At 43.3% G+C, this 27,297-nt stretch overlaps 1 protein-coding gene across 14 annotated transcripts in view; it reads right to left on the minus strand.

Annotated features, from left to right (window-relative positions):
* FBRSL1 (fibrosin like 1) overlaps positions 1–27,297 on the minus strand; it is a 552,901-nt gene that overhangs the window by 388,068 nt on the left and 137,536 nt on the right. For all 14 annotated transcript variants that reach the window (XM_075168048.1, XM_075168057.1, XM_075168060.1 and 11 more), the window contains exon 2: positions 14,602–14,802. In XM_075168048.1, the coding sequence (XP_075024149.1) occupies positions 14,602–14,802 (201 nt within the window). The remainder of the gene's footprint in view (positions 1–14,601; positions 14,803–27,297) is intronic.

The following is a 27,297-nucleotide window of genomic DNA, read 5'->3' on the forward strand; positions in this document are numbered from 1 at the left end:
AAATTCCTATCATTACCAATGTAAGTTAAAGACACTCTGCCAAAATAAATAAATAATAACCATAGGAAAATAAGCACATGATGCCACAGAAGGAAGCCTCTGAAACAATCAGAAATCCTATTTTGAGTACCATTAATGGAGCACAACATACATCTTGCAACAGCTTGCACATTTTATTTGCCTGGATCTATCAAAATAGAAGAAACACATTTATTCTAGTAAGAGGTATCAGAATACAAAAATGGAAATAAAAATAAACTGGTAAGTGGGATTTATGTAAATGCTTACTTGAGCGAGGAGCACATCATATCAAGTCATTGGGATTTAGGCTCTCACCTAACTGAATCCTTGTGGTGGTAATTTCTTGTAAGAGCATCTTATTTTATTTGTGTTTACAAGACTTGAGCAGCAGAGAGCTTACTGTCTTTTTTAAACAAAGCTGAACTCTTACCAAAAGACTTCACAAGCCTGTTAAGAGCTCCCACTTCTGCACCCTCTTAATCCAGCCCTCATCAGCGCGATGGTTCTGAGGAACATGCAACAGCTGCTGTTCCAAGCTCTCAGGACCAAAAGCCTAGTATGTGTGAATGCTCCTCTTCCAGGTAAGGGCAGAGCTACCGAAGTGCAAGATTCCAGGGTCTATCATCACTGCTAATTTCTTGACACAACTCACACTTCCTTTTTCATTTTGCAATTGAAATAATTTTTCATAAACCCAATTCTTCCCTGTGCCCTCAGTTTCAATAAACAATAACAACCAGGTATTTGTCAAGTTCCCATACAACTTATTCTGTAACTCATCTGCCTTCGGCTTTGCCTTAGGCTTATGTCTATTTGAGGTGACCCAAGGTTGCCAGACAACAGTTCAGTTCCTACTAAATAACACGCACACACAAATCTCCCTCCCCCGTCCCCCCAAAACATACTTTTTTCTTTTTTCTCTGGGACAATGTAGACTTTATTACATCTGCTATTACAACGTGCCTATAACAATGTTCTCTAACAAGCAGCCCTAAGGTCAAATGTGTCCCTTGATCAATTTACTAGAGGTCCCTGGTGCTGCTGCTGTGGGTAGACTGTCTGGGGAAAAAAAATAATCCCTTTATTCCTTTGCTTCACTGTAAGGAAAGCAAAAAGCTGTCACAAAGACATTTTTCTTCTCCCTCTGCTCTTGACAAGTCAGGTAAACAGGGAGGGAACATCTAGCTGCAAAGGACTCTAACAGACCAGCATTTGTACAGGCATATAAAAACACAGTGTTTATTTACCAAGCTACTCAATGCATGAGGATGATTCAGAACAAGGCTAAGGGTATTGGGAAGACGTCTTCGCAGAATACCTGCAAAGCTGTTTTGCATGAGGACAAATAAAAGGCACTCTGGATGTGAGTGTTGTGTGGTCGTCTTTACACAAGAATTTAACAATTCAGTACATTGCTACGGACAAAGCAGTCTGACTAGCAATAACACTAATTGAGAGATACTCCTAGCAGTGTAGCCATCATGTTAACCTACTCCTAGGTTTGTCAGTAAAGCTGTGATTGTTTATCTATTTTTGCTCAACAGAACAGTATCAACCATTAAGTAATGACTATACCCAGAAAAGCAGACTTGATACTACTAGTCTTGCTACAGAAATTGCTTCCTGCTTGCACTCAAGCAGCAGGGAAGGAGTTAGTCTCATCGGCCAAAATGGCTGATTACCACTCTTATTCATGCCCAACTGCATGACTTCTGTTTCATATGTTGTGATTTATTTTCATCTCTACGTGCCGGTTTTAGTCACAGCCTGGCACTGACGTTAATGCGAACTGCCCTATTCAGCCCCACAACTTGGAGTTGGACCCGAGCTCCAGGTGCCTCCAGCTATTAGTAGATGATTCTTGGGATTGTCTTTGCTTATTCATTCTGCGCAGATTCCCATCACTTCTGATTAAACATGGTAATTCCTGCAAACGTGGAATGAGCAGCCCCTTTAAAAGACAGCCCCACCCCCCCACCCCCCAAAAAAGAAAGAGTACCCTTTGCAAATGACCTATAATGGGTCTAAATAAAGCCTGAGCTGTTCCTTACTCATGCATAACTTCATTGCTTCTGTTCCCTGCACACCCTGCCCAGTTGGCATAATTTGCAGAAGGGTTTTGGCATGGACAATTGAAACACCCACATGCTGCCTGAACTAAAAAGCTTGATCCTAGAGTCCTTTTCTTTCTGAGCGATAGCTCAATGAGACTTTTATTTTGATGACACAGGTCCCGTCTGCACTGTAGGTTTCAACCCATGAAGGCTGAACTCCAACCACGTTCCCAGATTAGGACAGCTACAGTCTACAGCATCTCACCCCACACGATGGCTAGAGAAGGCTTAAAACCTGGCAAAACTCCAACCTTTACATTTCGTATGACTGGAATAAAATTCCCCCTAAATTAGCAGACTCCACCTCTAAAAACCCAGAAGTCACCACACATGGTAATTAGCACACACCTTGGTGTGGTCCAAAACCAAGACACGAACAAAGAATGAGCATGGGCCACAGGGAACAGTCACAAGCTTCTTCAAAGAGCACTCCGGTGCCATACCCTGAAACAATTTTAATCCATCTTTCTCTTTAAGCAGAGACAGCACCGCCACCGACGATGATACGACAGTGACAAAGGAGGGCTGAAATTCAGACCCAAATTGTTATTCCCCTCAGCTAGGCAGTTATGCACAAGAAACACTGCTTGTAAACACTTCTTTGTCAAACACTCAATTACAAGCTGCTTTATGAACAAAATGAGCCCGTCGCAAGGAAAGCAAAAGATGAAAATGGGGAAGCAATCTAAAATGGCATGCAGCCATTACACCACCACGTCCCCCGGTAACGCTCAGGGCCGTACTGCCAGCCCCCCTTACAGGAGAGCATGGATGCGTGCTAGGAAAACACTGAATTCAGCTTTTCAGAATGGGGTTCAGGTTTTGTGGATCTAGACTTTGTTCTCTTCTGTAGGGATTATTCCCTATATGGTAAGCAAAGAATTAATTTTTTTATTTTTATATTATTGGTTTTGGCAGTGTGCACGCGGAAGAAAAAGAGCACATGTACAACTGAGGAGCAAGTTAAAAAAACTCAGTTCAGGCAACACTTGTAATATGACTCTCTTCCTTCATGTCATCCCCGTTTACACCTTTGTACACTGAAATGGCTCCAAACGAACTGAAAAATAACTGGAAAGCACTTTTTTTTTTTCCATGTTAAAGCTGCAGATGTACTCCACAGCAGACCTGTCCGACCAGCTGAAGTATCTCCATCCTCAGTCCTAAAGGACTGAGACACTAACTCCAAAAAGATACCTATGACTGACACTACAGCCAATAAATGTCATGTTAAATTACAAAATATTGCCCTACGGCCACTCGGAAGTTTTGAGAACCAACAGAAAGACAACTTTATAGGAGCCAGCACCACCTTCCAGGAGGCTGCGATATTACAGCATCAGAGGACTATTCATCACGGCACTCTTATTCTAGCTGCCCTGGACAGCATCCACTACTTGAACCATTACCTCGTCCTTGGATTCTTTTAGCATTATTATTCCAGTGGATAAGATTTCCCCTGGAAAAGGTTTTTTCCTTGTTTTTACTATTCAGTGTCCATGAGTCAAGCAGGGCTGTAAGAGGAAACATTAGAGAGTGCAAAATGAAACCTATTACTAGTCTTCAACTTTAACTTGCATTGGATCTGCAGCTGAAGGAAGAATCGAGCCTGTGCTCCTTTCCCCAGTCCCGAAATCAAAGCCTTTAACCAGAAGAAAGTGGAAGTGGAAGGAAGGGTGAAGACAAAAGATTTGTTTTTAAATTAAAAAACCTGCACCTATTTACATAATTGAATTTAGACACTAAATTTCAGAATCCACCAGCTACCCAAATAATACTTTGCTTTGTAATCTCAACAACTCCAACTGCAAAGAAACAAAATTGAGAGGGGGGAAAAAAAAAACAAGAAAAAAAAACATTTGCATATAATGATAATAAGAATTTATATGTATAATTCCTAAACTTAACATTCGAACTATCCTCCTTCATTGGATTTTTTTTTTCTTAAATAAATTAATTTCAAGGGCCAACTTCAGAAAAATTTTAGAATCAATTTACGGTGCTAACAGCTGGAAAAACCTACATACAGAAAGGGCATATTTCAACTCTCGAGTAACATACATATGTACCTGACCACGCCTTAGGACTCCCTCAACCAGTAAGCTTGGAAGAGCTTTAAATCTATAACAAACCCCTGCTGGCTTTATTTAATTCCTCAGTTTCTTTTAGACAAAACATTAGAGAAAATAGCACGGGTTTCACAGACTGACTTTGCCAAATAAATAGTACAATGGCATTCACCTGAAGAGCTACTAGTAACCTTGCTTGAAGGACTAAAGGTAAAAAAATAAGTGCTTAATTTACCTAAGAGATGTCTTCAAACCAAAGACGTGCTTACTCAAGCTGTGTATATTCTCAACAGCTCGTGTAAACCATCCGTCAGGCAGAAGTATGAAAATTAGCTCCCTTAAGAATCCACACTGAAAAGAGGTTGAGGGATGTGGGTAACACTGCCCGAGGCTGCAGTTTGTGAGGCGAAAGCAACTGAGAGGTGGAAAACAGCATCATCTTTGATACGCTTCCACGAGCTGGACCGGTGCCATTAAATGACTTCAGGCTAAGACTGGCAACTGCCAAAGCGATTCTGCTACAGCTCCTGGTGCACCGATCCCAGCAGTCTCTTGCAGAAATGGAGATCCATGGCCAGCAGTAAGCAAGGACAAGTTCTGCACGTTGAAAGTAACAGCATCTCATGAAAAAGACATTTATTCTGCCTCAACCACAAGTGACATTGGGAAGCCATTTTTATGTTTGTTTTAAATCAGCTGAGATTTAGACTGGAGCTGCACAGATGGTTTAGTTATTACAGTGATAAGCATGCCAGCAGAAGAATATTGTCCGTCCACATCTACTATGCTTGTTTCACACACACCAAAAAATACTTGTGATCATCCCAAAAATTACAAGCATGATCATAAGGAACCATACTCTACCTGCTGCCATTCAGAGGCTTTGTATTTTACTGCAGACATTTGGTGCAAGCCCGAGAATGGAGGCTACAATTAGGTAGCAGATCCCAAAACCTTGTGGAAAGCTAGCTAAAACATTAGGCAGCTAATGCTTAAATAAGATGGAATAACCCTTTAGACACTTCTTGTCCAAACTAGAAAAACAACATGCAAAATGGCCATGGCTGCTTCAGCTGCTTCTAGGCCCTAGCCTCTTCTGCTGCATCTGCATTGCACCCGGTGCTCATAGGACACCCAGAACATGCCCAAAGTCACCGTCATGAAGAGATGTACAAGAAAAACCTCCAGCCTCCTGCCAAGGCTCTGAATCTCTTCAAACAGCACACACTACCAGGACTAGCCGGAGACAGAGCACCATTCAAACAGTACTGTGTTTCTCCGTTCTTCAATTTGCTAAAATCACAAGATACAACAGAAGTGCTCTATCTTGATGCCTCCTCTTCCCCAAAAGCAAATATACAAATAAAACAAAAAAAAAAAAGAGGAGGCAAAAAGGAAAAGAAAGAAGACTTTGTGCATTGTGTCAACCAATTGAATTCCACAGAGAAAAAGATACAAGTGGTTATAGCTTCCTGTAAATTACTTCATGTAATTAAATCCCCTTCTCTAAATTACAAACCATTTAGCTCTTCTTTTATAACAATGTAACCAATGACCACCAACAACCTTTTTTATAGCGTCTGATGCCACATAAGTTGTTAGCAATGAAATTTCCTTTTTATTTCTCCGTTTCAAAAGAAGCCATTGTAATGAGATTCATTCACAGCTACTTACAGAACACAAGCGAGAGGAGAGGATTGCTTTGTTTCTCTTTTTTCTACTCTTGTCTGACGCTATATTTAAGCAAATGTGACCTAAGGTCCTTACCAGTCATGTAACTGCAGGCAGAGAAGTTAAAGGTGACCTGCAGGAGTTTTAAAACATGGAGCTTATAACTGGTTTGATTCTTCACATACAACATAACCTTCTTACACTGTAGCAGTGTGACTTAACTATCTTCCTATCTCTTCAATTTTCTGACCTTTTTTAACTTTGAAAACACCAGGAATGTCAGGTCAAGTCCTCCCTGTTTGCTAGGGATGAGTCTTGTGAGATGAGAGCTGCTCTGAGCGGCTTCCTCCAGATTGCTCCTTTTAGGAAATGTCTGTGCGCGTCCCGAGTTACCGAGGTCTGTTCGGCCACACTTCACGAGGTCTGCAGCTATCGCATCTTCTCAGATGGGGAACGGAGATGGAGACGTCAGGCCCCCAAGACGCCGTGGTTCAGCTCCACTAGAGGTAGCGTAAGAAGTCCCAATGCAGAGAAAGCACTGGTAGCATCCAGTGCTTTAATCACCATGCTCTCTAGACCTGCTCTAACACATGTTAAAAATGCCAGCAGCCATCTGGAGGCCTGAACACATTGCTGTTGCCCAAATGCTGTTAAGTGGGAGAGGTGAATGGGGACAGACAGGAATTTTGGAGAAAAGGAAAAGCAGGGGCAAAGGAGGTAGAAGTCAAAGCTGCAGGCAAAGCCTCAGGGTCCGGTTCTGGGTCAAGACCATCGTAACAGCGTTTTTATCCTTAAATATAAAGCAGGGAGCAGAGTGCATGTAGCAAGACATTGCATCTCCATCCCCACAGCCACCCAACCTCCGCTTGCTCTGCCACCTGTGAGCAGTCCCCACCTATGTAGGAGCAAAGCCCATGGCTGTAAGGTGCTGGTCCAGGTGAGCAAGGCCTGCCCGACCCGGCACGGAGCCAGCGTCCCCCAGCTGCGCTCCTGGGCTGGGGCACACCAAGGAGCTGCGCTCAGAGGCAGCTGAGCCTCTCCGGGAGGATCAGGCAAGTCCTACAAGAGCAGGGACAAGTGGGGCACATGGAGCAGCAACATTGGCAAGTGAGGGTCAGCTACAAAAGGGGAACCCACTGGTCCAGATAAGTGAGTAAGTATTTCACTACATCAGTGAAAAACACAAAGCCATATTCTCCCACATATAACACTTTCAGCAGCCAAAACACGCTTTACATCACTCCGTTTTGCAGTGCAGTAAAATCCAGCACATGCTTCTGTTCCATGCTTCAGTGTGGGTCTAAAACCAGTTGGATTCCCCTCCCCAATTCTAATAAACATTGCCTCCTCAATTTATGTTTCCCCACCAGAACTGCAGAGGGTTTTGAAATACATTTTCCAGTTTAAGCAAAGGCCTTCTCTTGTTGTAGTTCCCAGTGGTTTTATGGCACTATTTTGCACTACTCCTCCTGAAGCACAGTATGTTACAGAGACCTGTCAGGGAAGCTGTGCTGTAGCTCTCAAAAGGTGGCTGCAGTCCTGTGATGAAGTTACCTGTGCCACATCTATAACGCAAACCTTAATTGTCGAAGGTTTGTACAGCACTTTAAAGAAACACTGAAGTTCGCCCTCTGTTGCAGAGTGGGCTCTGCAGCCACTTCAAGAATCTCGATGAATTCTTGGATAAATTTAGCAAAAACAACAGCACTTCTTTGTAATAGCAGGGTTTCATTTGGGAAATAAACAGCCAGTATTTATTTACAAAGGATTTTTCCTCCTCCTGCCACTGCTGTGCTATGCCCACTGCTTCCCCTCTACTTTGATGCAGAAAACAGAATACCAAGTGCCTAACCAGGACTTAAAGCAGATTTTTAAATTAGTTCCTGACAGTGCAAACAGATTGCTATTGATTGAAATGAGGCTGATTTTAGGCCTTGGATTAGCAAACCTAATGACTAAATACTGTATTGCCCATTTCAGTACTTTGCACCGTTACTCCCCAGTGGTTTCCCAGGCAGCTGTGAAGTCTCTGCACTTGCAGATTAGCGTGAGAGAGCACGGCAAGGCCATCTGTGGCTGTGCCGTGCAGCCCTACTCAGCCGGAAATAAGGACCTCCTCCGAAATCCCCCCGGGACAGGGCCCCCGGCACTACAACCTCATTAAGAGCTTTGAGGCCAGCCAGACTGTTCACATGTTTCAAAGCGCACACGTGCTTGAGAAGGCTTTGCTGAATCAGAGCACCACACCTCGCCGGACCAGGCCTCCACCGCTGTCCTTGGCTCAAGCTGAAGGGAATCAAAGCACCAACCCAAGCCACCTCCCCGGGCTTCCAGACAGCCTGGCTGGAGTCAGCGGTAGAGAGACTTCACGCAGATAACGTGCACTATGTTAACAGCCCAACTCTCCTAGCAATCATAAATGCGTACTTAAAACTAATTGGTACAGAGCTTTCATGTCCAAATTGTAAATTCTTGTACTTACAAAGGTAGAAATGGATCCTGGTTTTAAGCAACACATGAAGCAACATTTTCCTGATTAAAAGAAAATGGACTTTTTTTTTTCCTTTTGCTTTGTTGTTTAGTTTCAAAGAACATTTAAATAACAATATCTGCTAACAAAAAGGGTAACATCAATTAGAAACAAAAAGAAACTGGTTTGTATAATTTCAGCGTTCAAAAGCAGTGAAATGCAAACACCAAAGCAGCACACACAAAACCAAACCAATCCCCAAAACCCACATTAAAGGCAATCTTTTTTTTTTTTTTTTTTTTGTAAGTTGGCTGCCTAGAATTCATTTGCTTTACTAGCCTGAGATACTGAAGGTAACAGAGTAAGTTACTATTATATTTAGACTCTCTTAGACACAATTCAGCTTCCAAACGCTACATTGTTACGACATGGAAGCACAGGCATATCCATAACCGTCCTCTGGCCAAAAGACAAAGACTTCAAAGGTCATTTTTTGGACTCACTCTCCTACTGAACCTCAGCTAAGAAAGGTACGTTTCAGTCTCTGAACCCTGCATCACTAAGCAAACGCTCTGCCTCCAGCCCATCAGTGGCTTCAAAAGCACATCCAAGTTTTTGATTTACCATTTATCATCATCTGGAAAAAAACAAATAAAAATCAAGGAGCTAGTGCTCCTATTGCCCAACTGTCAGCACAAGCAGTATGATGCCAAAGGGAATTTTCCACACAAGGTATTTCATTAGCCAGATGAGTTTCTAGACTGTTTCTCTCTACCTTGGGACAAGCCCCATAGCCTCTCAGTACCACCACCACACACAAAATGGGGCCAAGGGTATGTAACTGGTCTGAAGACAAGCTATCACCTTTCACCTAGACATCAGAAGAAACAATGTGCATCCCGGATGGAAAATGACTTAGCATATCCCCTTTAGCTCAGATCAGCAGCGGTAACCCTGAGCTGTGTTCTCCTGGGGGGCAGGGAAGGGTGTTACATTCATCAATGAATGTTGGATAACGAGCTGATGAGCATCACAGAAAAATCACATGAATAGGTAATCAAACATGTTAATGTAATTTAGCAGTTCCAGTCCAGCAAGAGCCACAGCAACATTAATCATCAATAACGCTCAGCAGTTTGAGGAAGGCTGAGGAGTGAATGAGACGCAGGAATTAACTCTGCTTTCCCTCCCTCCAGGAAGCTCTGCGGAGGTCACGGAGATGTCACCCCTCCAGAGCTACACGACAGCGTTAGCTGTCTTGCCCTCTCCTCCCAGGCTCCAAACCCAGCACCCTATTTATGAGCACCAAATACGTCCTACACCAGCCTGTTCTCCTCAGCTTCTTTGAGGCTCTTCCTCATCTTGGGTGATTTAAACAGTGGGTGAGAAAAGGAAGGAGGAGGTGTAAGACACTCATCTTCATGACAAACGACTATTTGCAGAACAGAGTGTTATTACAGCCGCATTTAACATCTAAACATATTCAATACACTGTGATGCTCCCGAGCTGACTAACCACAGAGCTTGAGGTTAAACTAACTTGAAATATCAGCAACTCCTTCCTGTTAGCCCCAACTCTTTTCGGAAGGAGGCCAGCCCATTTTTAGTCTACGTACAGAAATGGCAATGGGTCCTGAGGCTCAGAAAAAGCCCCACTGTTCTACATCCAGGGTACCCCAGGCTGTTCAGAGGAATAAGCAACTCCAAAAATGAACCCAGAAAAGAGCAAACCAGGTCAGCTAAGGCTAATGAAAGACAGACTCCAAGTTCAAAGGGTGACTCTCCGAAAACTAGAAGAATGACTTAGGACAACACATGGAAGCAAAACTTCACCTTATATCTACCTCTTACTTCATCTAAGTGAGTTATACACCCAACCATAGAGAAATCCTTTAGAGAGGTGACGGGCTCCTCTGCCCCGCTGGCGCTGTCTGCAGCTGCGGTGGGGATTCCCTTCCACAAACCACTGGGTTAGCCTTGGACGTGGCTTTTAAAAAAAGCAAGGACTCAATTTCCAACAAATGCTCCCGTGTTGGAGGCAACTACACACTTTCAAAGGGGCAAGCTTTACTGCAGCCACTGGCTACACTAAAATAGGTCACAGCTTTAAACACTTTCTCATTCCTTGACATACCCCTGATGACTCTGAGAGGTTTTGTTGAATCCCATCGGAGAGCAGCAGTTTCAAGTCAGCACCTTTCCCTGCGCACATGGGTTGACAACAGCCCCAGATCCTGACAAATCTTTGGCCAAAGGACCTATATCTATTTGAAATGCCCTTTTTTCCCCTCTGCTTGGTTGCAGCAGGAGATAAATGTGTTTGAATCATTTTCATACACAGTTGGAGTAATAGGCTGGAAAGGACAGATTGGCTCCTGCAACCCTCTCCCCATACCCTGAGGTACAGAAGAACCAAATATTCAGGAGTGTCCTGGTTTCGGCTGGGATAAGTTAATTTTCTTCCTAGTAGCTGGTATAGTGCTGTGTTCCGGATTTAGCAGGAGCATGATGTTGATAACACACTGATGTTTTAGTTGTTGCTAAGTAGTGCTTACACGAATCAAGGACTTTTCAGCTTCTCATGCCCTGCCAGCCAGGACAGCTGACCCAAACTGGCCGAAGGGATATTCCATCGTCACGCTCAGCATATAAATTGGGGGGAGTTGGCTGGGGCGAGGGGCACCACTGCTCGGGAACTGGCTGGGAATCGGTTGGCAGGTGGTGAGCAATTGCATTGTGCGTCACTTATTTTGTATATTCTATTATTATTTCCCTTCCTTTTCTGTCCTATTAAACTGTCTTTATCTCAACCCATGAATTTTACTTTTTTTTCCCCCCGATTCTCTCCCCCATCCCACTGGGGGCGGAGGGGGAGTGAGCAAACGGCTGTGTGGTGGGTGTTTAGCTGCCTGTCGGGTTAAACCACAACAAGGAACAAACAGGAATCTGGATGCTTTGTCAAAAGGAGTGAAGTATTAATCTAATTTTCTAAACAAAGCAGACAACCTGGCACTCAAATCAGCTTACCACTTTGCACCTCTCTACAAGGATTAGCAGAATGCCATAATTATAATGCCCAATTTGATTTATTAGAGGAGGCTGCGCAGAAAAGATGACAATTCAGTAGCATTGTGAAGAGGAGGGATGAGAGTATAAGGAAAGCTTCACATTGAACAGTAATTTCTAAGCAACATCTCAATATAATTAGCATTAATTACAGTAAGCTTTCCAAATTAGGTATAAACCTATGTTTAATAACCCTGAGATGCAAAAATCACCCCCAAATTCCAGGAAACTTAATATTACAGCCAATTTGTCTAGACAGCTTGGCAAGAAACACCAGAATTCTAGGTGTGAACTTTGTGGTTATTAAAAAAAGGAAAAATTATTGAACTTGTCTATATCATTTGCATAATTACTTTGAACTAAGAATAGCCTAGTTTATCTAGCTTAGATTTTGCTGCTGCTTTCATCAACCTTACAGACCTGAAAACTTGTCTGGTCTTCACAACTACATCAGCTAGGATAATAAAAGGTATTTAAAAAAAAACCTTTTTCAATAAAAGATGAATTCTAACTGTGACTTGTTTAAAGAGGCACAGTGTATTAATGAGTCATACATCACAGGTTTTATTTTATACTCTTTTGTGCAAGCTCCTTGCTCTTTTTGGAGTTTGTTACTTATACTTACAGGGAAAAAAAGATTAAACAATGAAAGATGAATTCAGGTTTTCATGAATGTGGCAGCAAATACCCTATTTAATCACTGATAGCAGCCAAATACTAGCCAGAAGAGACAGATAAGAGTGTCCTCATTTTTCAGAGCTGAAATACAAATAATCTAAATGTTTGGTAAACTAAGGCAGCAGCATATAATTACGGAAACGAGTTTGGCCAGTGTAACAAAACCTCTTACCCCAAAGATTTCTAACGACGTGTCATGAAATCCCTAGTGGCCACAACTAATTGAAACTTCGTGTTAAATTTCCTGTAGAAGTTGTCACTATTAAAAACCCTTTCCTTCTCTGCATTGGGTGAGGAACCGGCTCACCCCAGCTCCAGCAAGAGGGGACCTCCCCGCTGCCTGGCAGAGCACGGCCTCGCACATCTGCAACGGTGCAAACACCTGAAATGCATTGAACTCGCTGCAGCGTCATTTTAGACTTGAAGGAACAACCCTCTAACCTGTAGAAAGACAGTATTTACTGAAGCCAGGCTTTCATGTTAGAGAGATTTTGGTGGCAATTAAGACCTAATGACCTCCTGCGGTGCTCCTTGTTTCCACACGCCCACTGCACTACTCTCAGTTGCATCAACATGAGCATTTGTAAGGTTACTCCAGGGACTAGAGCGGAAAGGGAGCCAGCTTTACGTATACTTTGCAAGGTGGATTGGTGTTTGGGGCCTTTTCATGCAAATACAAAAACCTGACACAATAGCAGCTTTACAAAGGCAGAGGCAGAGGAGCTGATGAAGCCCAGTGCCACAATCCTGGTGTAAGCAGCAGGCAGCAATGCCATCCAGCAGTATTGCTTCTAAACATTTTATATCAAAGCCAGGAACTTCTGGTGAAATACATGCTTAGCGTTTTGTGGGTTTGGATGCCAAGAAAAAGATCCTAGTTGCTCAAACTTTCATTGAAACTAAAATGGGCATCTATTCACTCATAATAAAAAGTAATTTTAATTTGCACAGAGTGAATATTTGTGCACAAACTCATTGCACCTGTAACCAGAGGGGGAACTGAAACCCTATCACTCAGCTACTACCAAAAACAAACAAGAAACTTGATATATTTTAAGTACATGTACACTGACGAGTCTAAAAACAAAACATTTGGTATCACTTTGGGGAGTTAAAAGAAAACAAACCTGGCAAATATTTTACTAGGAGAACATGGTTACATGATTTGCTACCTAAATGTTTGCAAGCAGGAAAGTACTAACATCTTTACATAAGTTATTTGTACTGAATTATTCCAACTATTTTTTTAAAATCAAAAGGAAGAAAACAAAGTCTGCTAATTTGTTAATGAGAACAATTAGCCACCAGAAGAGTGGGGCCACGAGCAGACCATTAGAATTTCTAATATAAAACGTGATGAGCCCTTCTGAACGAATATGCTACAACAGAATCACAAAAGATTGTGTGTGGTGGTGAAGTTATGCAGAGGGTGACATTAAATAACCTTAACGATCCTTTCAAATCCTAAAATATCGGAAGTCTGAAAAAACACTTCCAATAACTGGACAATTCAATCTTTCGTTGTCTGGCACACATACAGAACAGGTTTCTCAGAACAGAAGGTGTGCTTGGGTTAAACAGCTCTTTTTCTCTGCATCACAAAGAATAAAAAAAAAGAGTTTTTCATCGTAGTGTACTTCTTAGCTCAGAACAACTTCTGGAGGGTCAAGTACACTGCTCTTCCCACTGGCTGCCATTTGGCACCATGTTAACGGACAACTGGGAAAGTGTTTGTTCATAGATATAGGCTGCTGTGCCATGTGGATTTCAAACTGATGAATGAGCACTGAGTCACCAACAAATCTCCCTGCTGAGGCGCAGTTAAGTGATAAATAGCCTGCCAGCCATACTGCCTCTTCTTTGTCACCTCCCGGGCTCTGTACACAGTGTGGTTCAGATGGGAGTCTCCACAATCGTCCCCTCCAGCATGACAACTCTTAATTCATTAATGCTCTACCACATTTTAGAAGGGCATAGAGAAAAGACTCCCCAGAGCACAACTTCCTCCAGACTGACTTTCCACTTCTAAAATACTTCAATATTCTCTCCTTCTCAACATCCTGTTTTGGGGGCACATGAACTTGATTCATGAGATGGACATATTCATGTTTGCAACTTCCAGGTGCACATTAACAAGTACATCTTCCCCAAAGAAGGCTATGATTCGATTGATGATTTCTATTGGTGTCTAAGACTAAGAGCCACAAACCTATGGTGTGAATTACCACACTGGTAAATTACCACACTCTCAAAGTTGCAGGATACAAGGGAGATCTGCTCCTTCCTTCCTACATTACCCAGTACACCTGCTCTTCCATTTTGGCTTAAGAAACTTGCCCACAACACAGGATTTGTGCACTTGGCTAGAAGTCTTGTAAGAGACATTGTTTTCACCAGCACACGTTACCAGAGAAGCCAGTTACATTAACAACTCCAACCTACCAGCCGGACAACATTTCACAGTGGCCAATGCCACAATACAGTCACTTCAGATGAGAAATAATTTCCCTACCTGTTTGGAGAGCTTCAAGGGGAGTTTCTTCTTCATCCGTTCTTTGCCTCGTTCTGCCTCTCTCTCAGAGCTCCCAGCATCATTGTTGTGGCCATTTTCACTCGGCTCAGCAGACACACAGTTTTCAGATTCTCTAGGTTTCTTTCCTGGATGCCTCTCCCATTTCTCCTTCCGCTCCTGGGGCTTTAGCGACATGTCCTTCTACAAAGGAGGAAAAAAAAATAGTAAGTGCTTTAAGTTCTTTGAGACTACTTTTAAGCATTAAGCAGTATAAATATTGAATAAAAACACAAACAAGACAGCATGTTCTTTCCAGAGATGACTTAAGATGAATAATTAGGCGCGCACAATGCAAACAGTAATTTTAGATTAGATTAGGATGAATACTCTCCAGGCTATGTGTTTGATTAATTTCAGAGATGCTGGAACTGGTTATGAAAATGAGTTTGCTTCAGATTAATTCAGGAACCATACGTCAACAGCACATGAACAAATCAGCATCCTGAAGAAAAGCCTTTAACTGCTCAACTGAAACAGAGGTGGTTTTTATTTTGTTTTGTTTCTGATCTCAGAAAGCAACGTATCAGACCCCCCCCACCCCCGCCTTGGGCCTGACAATCTCTGATTCACAGCAGCATTCATATGGAGAAATGCACTTCTAAAGCCTACCATGCATTCAATAAGCAAGCCGAGATCAATGGGATCTAAACACATAACAGAGGTTGAACACTTCTAAGTGTTAAGTGTCTGCCCTGAATCAGGACTATAACATACAATCTAAGCACCATTTAAAAGCGGTATGTCGTGTCATAATGATTAACATCGGAAGTGAGATCAGAGAAGGGAATTGCTACTGCTATCCCTGGCATCTTTGAGGACTGAAAGCGGAACTCTTGGTGACAATGTATTGACCTCTCCCCCTACACACACCACAGAGAAAAAGAGTTTAAAGAAATAATATGCCAAATCATTATGACATTAGTTCACTCCAACTAGATAAATTTTTCCCCAATGCCTTTTATTAACTGCTCAAGAGTAAAAACGAAACTTTTTTGGGAATGTTTTGCAGAATCTCTATCCCAATTAATTTTTTATGCAAGGTAAACATATCAGATTAGGAGATATCTTAAAAGCACTGTTTACCATGCCAAAATTTGTCAACTTCAGGCTGAGAAATTTTTCTAAAAGACTCACCCCCCCTTGTCTAAATGCCTCGCTTCTGACTCAAGCATCATGGATATTTGTAACCTACGTGAACGGAGCTCGCAATACAACTCGCTCACGTCAACGCATACACCTTCAGTACTGCAAAAGAGCTTGTGAAAATCATTAGCTCTCTAGTCTCTCAAAAACTAAAGCCCAACAAAAAAGAAAATTGGGAATTGGGATGAAATGCCCTGCTGATTGCTCTAGATTACTTCCTCCCCCTCTCTTTTAATTAGTGAATTGACTGCCTCAGTGTGCAACATGCTGATTCCAATCCAAATCAGTCACTGCTTAAAGTTACCCTTCCCTGTGAAGCGAGATGATGCGCTGACACTTTAGGGTCACAGACACATTGAAATTTGAATTATGACAATAGAATACATATAGCTGTTTCCTATTCCAACCCAGGCTCAAAGACAATCAGCCAGCATCCAATCTCTATACACCTTGCACAGGGGTCCTGTGTGGCTGGCAAGCTCCTCTTAAAGCACACATATACACAGCAAGTTGCAAAACCCCCAAAGATACAACCCCCATCCCAAAATTGAAATAGGTAGCACTGCCTCAGAGGCGCAGAACAGACCAGAATACAGCTCAGCTTGCCAAGTCCATAACTAGAGAAAGAGCAAGGGAAATTATTGTCTGCCATTATTCTCCATGAATGATAAAATGAGGAATACAAATCAGTGTTTAGTTGCTCACTTTGGTTTTTAGTTTCAAGATAACACTCTAAAGGAGCTGTTCGAGATGCCACTTAAAGAAGGTCACATTGTCCTATTTACTGGGAAGTTGCTGAGATAGAAATCAAAATGCTAAGCTTTAGTAACTAATCAGAAACTAGTGCAATGGAAATGACATCTGTTAACTGACACTCAGCAAAACATTAGAAACAGAAGTCACCAAAAATGTGCACTTCTTCATAAAGCCAGATGCAGCTGCAACGTGACAGCAGACGCATGGAAGATGCTGCATGAGGTGACATGGGCCCCTGATAAGGGAGAAAGAAGGCTGTGGCAGGGGAATGCCACCACCTGAAAGCACCAGCAAATAATGCACTCCTGGCTCAGTGAGTAATACTCACTTTTAAGGATGCTTTGAACGGCAGTAAATGGCCATTTTGGTTTAAATTCTAGCTGGCTTCACATGGGGATTGGGCTTCTGTTAATGCCTTAGGGAAACTCTTCCCTCAGCACCCACAACAGATTCACTGCAGGTTTTAGACGATTCACTTCACCACATAACTAGTCTGGAAATCTGTGTTTTTCCCCTTACTGAATCCTACAAAATTCCCTACTTAGAATTAGCTTTTTATCCCCATTTTGTTTGGAGGTTTAAGGTTTGTCTCATCACTGAGCTACTAGCAAAATTAATTCAGGGAATACAGTCATAGCTGGATCAAAGCCAAGGAAATAATGCATTCGCTTGTAGTGCCACTTGCATCCAAGAATCTCAAGCACTTTCCAAACAGCCGTGAATTAAGACCCAAGCCCTGGTAGCCGAGGCTGCTGCTTGCCTCTGGCAGGAGGAAGGCGGAGGGAAGCATCCTCAGCTCCGCAGCACGTCTGGGGCAGCCGCGGGGAAGATGCCAAGTTTCTCGGCCCTGTGACAAGAAAGCCTATTCCATGGTCCTGTTCTTGCCCCCTTCAGCAGAGGATGCAGCTCACAGGATTTCGCTTTTTCTGTGAATGTAGGACACTGAACTCAGCTTCTCCTTACTGACAGAGGGTGACAGCGGGGCTGTTTGCTATGCTGCTAAATGCAGACCTCTTTGCAGCCTCAGGCAGAGAGCAGGGGGCAGCTAATGGGGTTTCTGTTCTTGTCTCCTTTGTTTCCTTTCTATTTACTCTACTAACACCCTTACAGCGATTGCTCTTTTACTAAAGTTTATGACCTCCAAGTTGGGGACCTCACTTAGCAGAAGAGCTTACTATTTTTGGATGCGCATCTGTGCTTGTGCCCAGGTAATTGCTGGAAAATTTTAGCATGTACAGAATATACAGTACATCACTGCAGTGAACAACGTTTATTGATGTACCTTGACTTCAATCCAGAAACGGCAGCCGGCAGGTGAGACTGGCCTTCTGACAAACTGCTCCACTGGAGCCTTCCCCCCAGACAAGCCCAGACCAGCAGGTATTTGCATGTCATGTAAAGCCTAGGGGTTCACACAGCGACAACGTCTGAAGTCAGGCCCTGAAGTCAAAAGGTTTTCATATCCAGCCTTGGGGTTTCTGCCCAACCCAGGAGTCAGCAGACCTGGCTACCTTTGCTGTCAGGGCCAGTAAATCCCCTTCTTCAGGGAAGGCTGGCAGATCCAGGCCCATTCTCTCCTCTCTGTTCCAGGAAGGAGATTGCCAAATCTTGTTCCAGAATATACAAAACTATTTTGTTCCTTACTACTCACTGCTTCCAGGGCTGTCTCCTACCTGTCCTCACTTAGGAATCGCTCTCACACCTTCCAGGGCAGGCTACAGCCTCTCCATCTGCAGCCCCTCGTCTGTCTGGGCTGCAGACGGAGAGCAGATGGTTCTAATTGGCTGCACGGTTACAGATAAGGAAGAATTAGGCCTTTCTTTAGAGCCTCTTTCCTGGCAGTTACTCCATGAAACATACAGATTATATCTCCCCATTTGCTTATTTGGATGTACAGATATCAAAGAACACTTCAGCCGAAAATGTAATTGTGGTACCTCCTCCAGCTCTACCTTGCACACCAGTAGCTGTGAAGATCCACTGGCAAAGACCTCAGCACAGGCTTGCAACCCAAGTATGTAACCTAGACTGTGCAACAGATTTTTGAGAGTCCATAATAAAAAATCCCAGTGAATGTTTATTCATCGCTATTTGGCCCAAGCTAGCCAAGGTTATGCAATTGCACCTCTGCTTGCAGAGCTGTCAGCAGAGCTGGCGACATCCTTCATCACTTGGAACGCTCCTTCCTGAAAAGCCATTTTTCTTCTGTCACCAAGGCACAGCTGCAATCTCCAAAGACACTCAAGGTGCGCACCGCTCAGTTTATAAATAAAGCTGTGAGTAACGGGGGTGCACGGCCCTCGGGTCTGGAATGAGACCGTTCTTACCCCTAAAATGCCACAGCAAGAGACTTCTGCACAGTGGACTCCACGTTGTCTGTTTGATCAGGAAATAACGATCAGCCCTAGAGGACTCTGGCGCAAGCTCCCATCCACAGCCATCCGCTGGCTGGAGTTATCACTGCATGTTTGCTCAGCCCAGCTCAAACTCTGCCTTAATCCTCTGAGTTCACACAGCTCTCTGAGATCTCAGAAAGCATGTAGGGGGAGGTTGGGGGTTGTAAATACCTTTCACACACAGGGAACACTTAAAGAACCTGAAAAAAGTGCAAAACCCACACTGCTAGATGAAGAACCTCAAGCGTGCTGCTGGGGTGCAGAGGACAAAAATAACACCTCCAGTTAATAAAATAACTACCCTCAGCCCTCAAGCATCAGTTCAAAATGCAGCCTTGGTGTGAAATCAAGCCCATTACAATCCCCCATCCCCAGGGCCCGTCGGACACTGCAAGGCTCAGACATGCAGCCAAGGACTGGTTACACTCCACTCCTGCCAGACTGCCTCTGCCGACTTTACAAGATTGTATGAGCTGATTTCCCAGAAGGGAAACAGCCTCCAGCTTCTCTCTCCACAACTCTTCACTGCAGCACTTATTCCTGAAGTTGGGGAACATGAAATATCCTACTGAACATCAAACAGGAGAAAGATCCATGCAAAGGAAATTAAAAAACCCACTGCTGCCTCTAGAACTGACCCTGCTTGTCCCTGTTTCTGCCTCCAGCTTCTCTCATCAAAATTGCAATGGAAAAGCCCCCGAGGATCTAAGCACTATCCTTATATCAACTTTATCATGCAATTAGCAGTAGGGTTGTCAAACGTGTTTATTTAATAGTTCAGGGAGAGATCCTGGCTCAGAGAGGAACTGAAACAGATTTACTTTTAATTAGGCTACTTTTAAAATATTCCTATAGACCTGATACCCAGTTTATAAAACAGCATCATAGAAACAAACGCTGACTTAATATTCTCGTGCTTTCTAAATAGACAAAGCATGTTACAAGTACAGACAGGACCTCTAACAAGGGAAATCTACTGTCCATTTAGTTGCATAAAGGTGACACAGGAGACAGTAATTCAAATGGAAAGATAATATTGGAGATATACAGGAGAAACGTCCATGAAAGAAACTAACTTTAAGGCATGGATTTGAAGATGGGTCTGTAGAGAGAGAAACTACTGCAAGAACAGGAGCCACCACAAGAAAAGATAAGTAGCCAACAGGCAAATGAAATGAGGTGAATAATAAGGAGAAAAAAAAGGAATGGGATAAAAAGTAACTCTGCCAGAGGGTACCAGGTAGGACCACACCAAGGTGATTGAATTTTAGCTCAACGTGGTGAACAGGCAGCAAACACAAGTGGAGATCTTAAAAATGAGCAGGAGCACACTTGAACGGTGGGAGAGGAGGAGAAGTTTGAGAGCTCTGCTCTGGAGAGCTACAGGGTAGAAAGAGTAGGCAGCGAGGGCAGCGAAGGGGAAGGAGCCGCGGAGGTAGGACTGGCCCGCAGCCTGGCGCAGCGGCCCCTCGCTGGAAGCCCTGCCTGGCAGCAGGCCAGCCCGGCTTCGCTCTCCCCAGAGCTCAGGGCACTTCGGGGGGCAGTCTGCTGGCACCTCCAGGCGGGAGGCTGCAATTTTCATGGATGGGGAAGTTCTCGCTTTTCCTGTAATATAACACACACTTGTTTGTTTTACTTTCCCGCCCTCTCTTCTCCCCCATTGCGAACTTCACTAAAAACGTAACTCAAGCCCCTAGCCTTTCAGCCAAAGCCACTAAAGCTTTTTTAAAAGGCAAAAAAAAGCATCTAGATTTGAACTGACTCTCTTGCTTTGACCCTACATTCAAACAACACAATCAATATCAATTAAAATGACTGCAAATGAAATCCTTGCTTGTTTAACCTCAGACTGCAATTCTCCCTTCGTAGCTGACATATTCCAGATGAGTTTGGGTCTTGCTTTTTAAAATGCATCACGTTTGCTCTGACCCTGTCACATGTTTAGCTCAAGAATAAGATGACTTTTTGACAAGACAGCTTTAGAAATGTTAAGGCATTTGAAGCTGCCACTGGTTTGCAGGTTTATGATACATGATTTAACTTAAAAATAAAAGTGGATGAACCAAGAAACTCACTATAATTGAAACAGTCAAATTTATTACCAGAGGCTGTGTTCCTGTCACCTGTGAAGAGCTGAAGAGCAAGCTGCCGGTACTCTGCTAAATGCCCACTTGTTCTGTCTCCCGAGAATTAAGACCTTTGCCGCTAGGACCTTGAAGACGCTATACAAAGTAGAGACACCTTGGACAAATGTTACCTCAACACAATGTAGCCAAAAATTACAAAAGGGAAGGTCAGTATCACTCAACTTTTAAATGCATTTCAATCCACAATGATTTTACAGGTTTTGATTGCTCGTTTTGCTTGCACGAGACCTGAATCAATAACTCTAAAGTGCTGAGCAGTAATTGTTTTTAAAAGCTGAGGGGAAGGGGGCTGGTAATGTTCCCTTCATTCTCAACTACTTGAGGGGGGAGAAAAAAAAAAAAACCACCATTCCTCTCCCTCCACGGTAGCACCAGGTACCTGGAAACAGAGCGTTTAACAGTAATTTAAGGGATGATGAAAGTAAGAATATATACAGCAAATACCTTCTCTTTAGAAAGAGGTCAAGGAAATCTGCATGAATGCGAACATACGGTTGTCCATGTTTTTGGTATAAACCCTTTTCCACCATCACCCATTGGGGAGATGGATACACAAAATCTGCTGTTTTAAGCCGCACTCTGCAAGCTCAACAGGAAGCCAGCCGTGGTTTTCTCCCTCTCCTCCAATTTCCTCTTCAGAGCCCGCGGGCGCCTCGCTGCAGAGAACTGCACCCGTCTTCCTCCCTACCTGCTAACAGACATACTGTACAGCTATTAAAACTCCCACAGGTGCTTGCTGTCCATCAGAAAGGAAATGATCCCATTTTAAGCCATCAGTATTTCCTCTAGTGATGGCAGTAAATGCCCGACGAGCGCTCACAGAATTACTGTCAGTGGAAAGTGTGTCAGAGAGCAAGGGAGCTTAAATGATTGAAGGGAAGCTGGGGCACCATTTTCAGGTAGATGAAATGAGGCATATTGCAAGCCCAGCCTGCCCAGCTTTTATAGGCTGCAAGAGTGCTGAAAGCCGCTGCTGTTTGTGCACCACAAGGCCAACTTGCTCAGCTTTCACAGCAGGTAAAAGTACGAAGGATTTGGAAAAGAGCTTGTGCTTATCTGACAGCACCTACTTCAGCTTATTTCAGCTGCATCGCCGCACTGCTGGGTACGAATGCTGGGCACGGAGCGCGTGCCTCCTGCAGACTGATCGCACAAGAAGCGCTGCGCCTGCAAACTCCCGTCATCTCGGGAGTACCCTCCCAAAAGGGAACAATTAGGGTGGCAGCAGCACCGCATGCTGCCCTCGCACTGCCCAACATTTCACAAGTGACAGACTATGCGTAACACCTCCATTTTAAAGAACGCGATCTGGGGGACATCAATCTCAATTAACTTCCAAAGGTATCCAGCAAGTAAGCAGCACGGTCAGGCATGCACTCCAGGTCCAGTGTTTTGGGAAGACATTGCTCAAGTGTGCCAATACTCAATGACACCGCTGGGCCCACGCTGCTGATAGGCAGCAATCACACACTTGTTTACAGAGCAGCCTTTAAACGCTTAATCTGAACTAATTCCCCTTCTCCCCAGATTATTTAAATAGGCACTCATATTGAATTCAAACAGTTCCCATCGAGTGACAGAATTAGGACCTGAAGAAGCAGCTCCTTGCTTGAGGCCAGATGTGGCCATTTCATCACTCATTTCCAATCTTGCCAGGAAGGTAATACAACTCCAAGTCTCCAGCTGCACCAGCTGGCCCCAAGCTGCCAAAGGAAAAAGCATGAGGGTTCTACCAGCACAAACTGGTACAGCAGCTGGATCCTTTCACCATTACCAATTTTCAGCTAAACTAGTCAGAAAAAAACAGGAAAGCACTGTTGAGTAAAAGATGCCTCCAGCCTATTTGTCACTATGGACAGGAACGCTTAGAAATACTGGTGCTCCCTTTAAAATTAGTAGCAAAAGGAGAAGACACAACTGTTTCAACCTCTGCTGAGATGGGGATGTCATGCTTCCACGAACTGGACTCGAAATGGAGCTGAGCCAACGTGAGGCTGGGCGTACGGCTCATTTACCAGAGGCAGGGGCCTAAACTGGTCTCTATGCTTCTGCATTTAAAGTGTTGATCTTCATAGTGCAAATTTTCTAACCACCACATTATGACTGCACTGACTACCATGTGAATAGCGTCATACTTGAGACTTAAAAGATACAGCTATACACTTAGGTAGCTTGGTCATGAATTCAAGAATCCCCAGCCTGATTTCTTAAGCAATTCAAAGCTGCTACCCACTAAACACAAATGCAAAGTTTTAATTTATTTTCTAGGATTCCTGATTCAGCTGCACATGTTGCCTCCACTTATTTTTTGGTACATACTTTTAAAACATAGCCATGAAAAATGTGCTGCTCTTTAAGGCAGTAGCACCTCCAGAATGAAAGCTCCAGACGAATCTCACACTTGGTGACAGCCCCAAACACATTCACTCTGCAAGTAGCTGCGGACGTTTTGAGACTGCCTCCAGCCTACGCTCTTTATTACCACCCTCCTAAGGAAGGGTGCCATTCCCAAAGGTGCTGCAGAACAGGGGTACGAATGTTCTTCAGCAGCAGCAGAGCAGTCTGCCAATTAGCTTAAATTGCAGTTTGACAGAGCTTGCACGAAGCCAATGAACACTGCGCTGAAGGAGATGAACGCTCGCAAATTCACTTCTGCCAACCCTACTGTAGGGGTGAGAGTCTCCAGAAGAAAAAACAGCCATATCCTGATCCCTGGTGCTGCATGATAAATTAATTCATGTTTAAACACCATGACGCTAGAGGCATTTTTTACCAACTCTGCAGTTGCCCTCAGTGGTAGGCAACAATTTTCAGTTCAGCTGTCATGAAGTCTAGAATGCGTATTAAATAATTAGTCCTCTGGTAGTTTCTTTTGGCTAGGAAACAAGTGAGAAGAAATATAAGTGATCCAACAAGAAATATGTAGAAGCCAGCCATCTCCAGAAACAGCTGCCGATAGCATATTACTTCAACCTAAGGGGAAAACTCTGAGCGAGGTGACTTCTAGCAGGAGAGAAATGCCTTTCTAAATGTCTGAATGTCACATATGCTAATGAAAAGTCCAGGACAGGGCATCTGTGCCACCCTCGCTCCTCCTCAAACATGCTGCTGGAGAAATGTATTGTACAACAGAGGTCTACAGCTGTCAGTCTCGCCAGCAGCTATGTTCTCCCACATCGAGTGGCTTAGCACACCACGTGCTCATGAGCAGCTCATCTATAACCGGTTCGCTACAACAAACAACAAGCAACCAAATGTTTCCATATATCCTTAGGGCTTCCTAGAATAGTTCCAAATATTCTGATATCTGTGTCAGGAATGAAACATCCATTTATATCCTAAGCAATCGGTGAGAAAGGGGAAACATACACTATAGTAGCAGGCAATTTTGATGTATTCTATGTTACAAAACATTTTCAGTCAGAGAGCTCAAAGGTCATTAATAGATTTTCATATGTTTACAGACAGCAGCAATTTCAAGCTCTGTAATTTTAAAACTGCATGTCAGTTTCTCGACTTCCAGCTGTTATTTCAACATTAGATAATGAACACAATGCAAAGGTTACACAATCACTCGAACCAGCTTATGCTGTAGACCCAGTCACACAAATCATTATTAAATTTTAATTACACATATATTATTTTACAACTCTTATTAGAACAGCAGGGCAAATCCTCTTTTATAAAGAGATCAACAGTTTAGAAAAAGAGGCCAGAAAGGTTATTCTTTTAATGGGACAGAGAGTTGCTCCTCTCTCTCCCTCCATCACCTAGACCACTGCTGATTTATGAGTCTCAGAAACAAAGCTGCACCTTGTTAACACCACACCAGTCGGAGCACATAGAGCTATCAGCCCATATTTTGCTTGACTGCTTTATAGATCCCTAACAGATAGACATTGATGCCTACTTAAAATAACCATCTTTGATCAGAGGAAAAAAAAAGCACTTAGTGGTTACCCAGTGTACTGTCTGAATATGCTCCTGTTTTTTCTTTATACAACTACTTTGAAACTGAGAACATATCCTCCAAAACTTAGAGATTTCTCCTAAGGAGAGTGTCGTTATCTAAGCTAAAGCTTTGCAAGACATCAGGCTTCCATACCATAGATTTTTATTTTATTTTATTTTATTTTAATTTTGGACCAGAAAAAATCATTGTAATCATCTGATCTGACCCTTGTATCCTGCAGCCAAATGAGCAAAATCACTGAACCGTGAAGTGGTCTCAGGGAAATTTTGGAAGTGCACTAGCAAACTACTCCATTACCAAATAAGAAAATCAGCAAATTATGTTTTGCTCTTGCCTTTCATTTTTTTCTTTTTATTCCCAGGCAGTGCGAAGTGTTACCCGCTCTGGTTTATTCCACCCAAATCCAGCTGTCAGTCACACAGCATGTAACCTCAATGGGAATTGAATAATCTCATCCCCAAGATTCAGCTTTGAAGCAGGACAGACCAGCAACGTCCCTTTGTGCAAGGTCTCCTGCAGTGACAGCAACGCTACCCTGGCAAAGTGATGTCTCTCTAATCCCCAGTGCATCCTAGCCAGCAATGAATTTCACACTGGGAAATTCCATGCTTTGACATTAAATAATTCCAGCTGGGATTTTCAAAGGATAAGGGATAGAAGTCCAATCCCACCACATTCCAATAGGAAGCCCGTAAGGTTTGGTTCATTTTCTTTTTAAAAAGGAAACCCATATTTCATTCTCATTTCCATCCCAGTTTCCTCTGGGAGATGAAATTGAAACCAAGAAACAGAGGGCAAGAGCAGTGCTAATGGGAAGACAGATTTTCATGAGACTGACAATGACAACACCAATTCTCGGGTACATCAGTTTGCAACATGCGATACAAGAAGGAACAGACAAATCAGTACATCCATTTATGTTCCTGAGAGAAAGAAGAATTTGTTCTTTTGTCTGGTTAGTCTCACTTGCCACTAAGGAAGAAGTAACCAAGCAAACACTCCACCAGGATGGTAGGCAATTAAAGCTCAAGAGCGAACAAAACCAGCAAGCTGCAGAGAGGAGAACATGTGCAGAATCAAAATGATGCGATCCACTTATCCAAGCATGTCAAATAAGGCCTCGGGCAGGCAGAGCTGACAGGACAATAACCCGCTGCAGAGAAAGACCTCAGCGAGCAGGTGCCATCAATCACTCCTCCTTGCTGTCTCACCAAACCCAGAGCAAGTGGTGCAAGTTTTCATCGGCTTTGCCACTCTCTTTCCATTATGTTTAGAGGATCTGGGTTTTCCCCCACCCAAGCAGTGCTAAGCTGGGCCTCTTTGCAACCACTTCCTCAATCCATGCTAAATTACGAGTTTCTCTTAATGCTTAGTTTTCAGATCCAGAAACCTCTATCTGCACTTCACAGACCTGAAATCAAAGGCTGGCTGGTTTGTAGGACCTGTTTTCTTCCTGTCTGGAACATGGCTTTACCAGTCAGAGACTAGAGAAAGGGGCATTCATGCAAAATTTTCCATTTGCTGCTGGCCCTCAATTTTGAAATGCAACACGGAATTCAAACATGATACAGAGCAGCAACTTTCATCACTGCTAACCCACTCAAATTAGTTAAGAGCCCTTGTACATCTCACGATTCATGTCTCTGAGGGCTTAACTTTGCTTCTCATGTACTGTTCACGGCACCTTGTCAATGGTAAACATCACAGAGCGAGAAATACAGATGTAGCACACAGTATTTATTTGTTCAAATAGGCAAAACCCTCTGGCAAGAACCAAAAAATCCAGTCAATGTGAGAAGGGTTAAGACAGAACAGATGCAACCAGAGAACTCTGGAGAACAGCCTGCATGGAAGCAGGGTTTCTTGTGATTACTTCTGTCTTGTAGCTCTTAATAAGCCACATCACAGCTGACATCTCCACCAGCTATCTGCTTCCTTATGTAGATAACCAGAAACAGAAAAGCTGACACGGCAATTATATTATACACACGCACACACGCTACCTAACAACTCTCACTGCTACAACAGCATGAGCAATGAAGAACAAGCAACATCCTGAATTCTCATCTAGGCTCTGACACCAATTCTCAATGCAACCATACGCGAGATACCTAGTTTAAAAATCGTTTTAAAAAGCGCTCATAAAATCAGGTAAGAGTTGCAGCACATCTCTCTCAATAGTGTTATGATACAAAGAACTTGCAAGATGAAAAAGAGCTAT

This window comes from Calonectris borealis, chromosome 18 (assembly GCF_964195595.1).
Source record: "Calonectris borealis chromosome 18, bCalBor7.hap1.2, whole genome shotgun sequence".
NCBI lineage: Eukaryota > Metazoa > Chordata > Aves > Procellariiformes > Procellariidae > Calonectris > Calonectris borealis.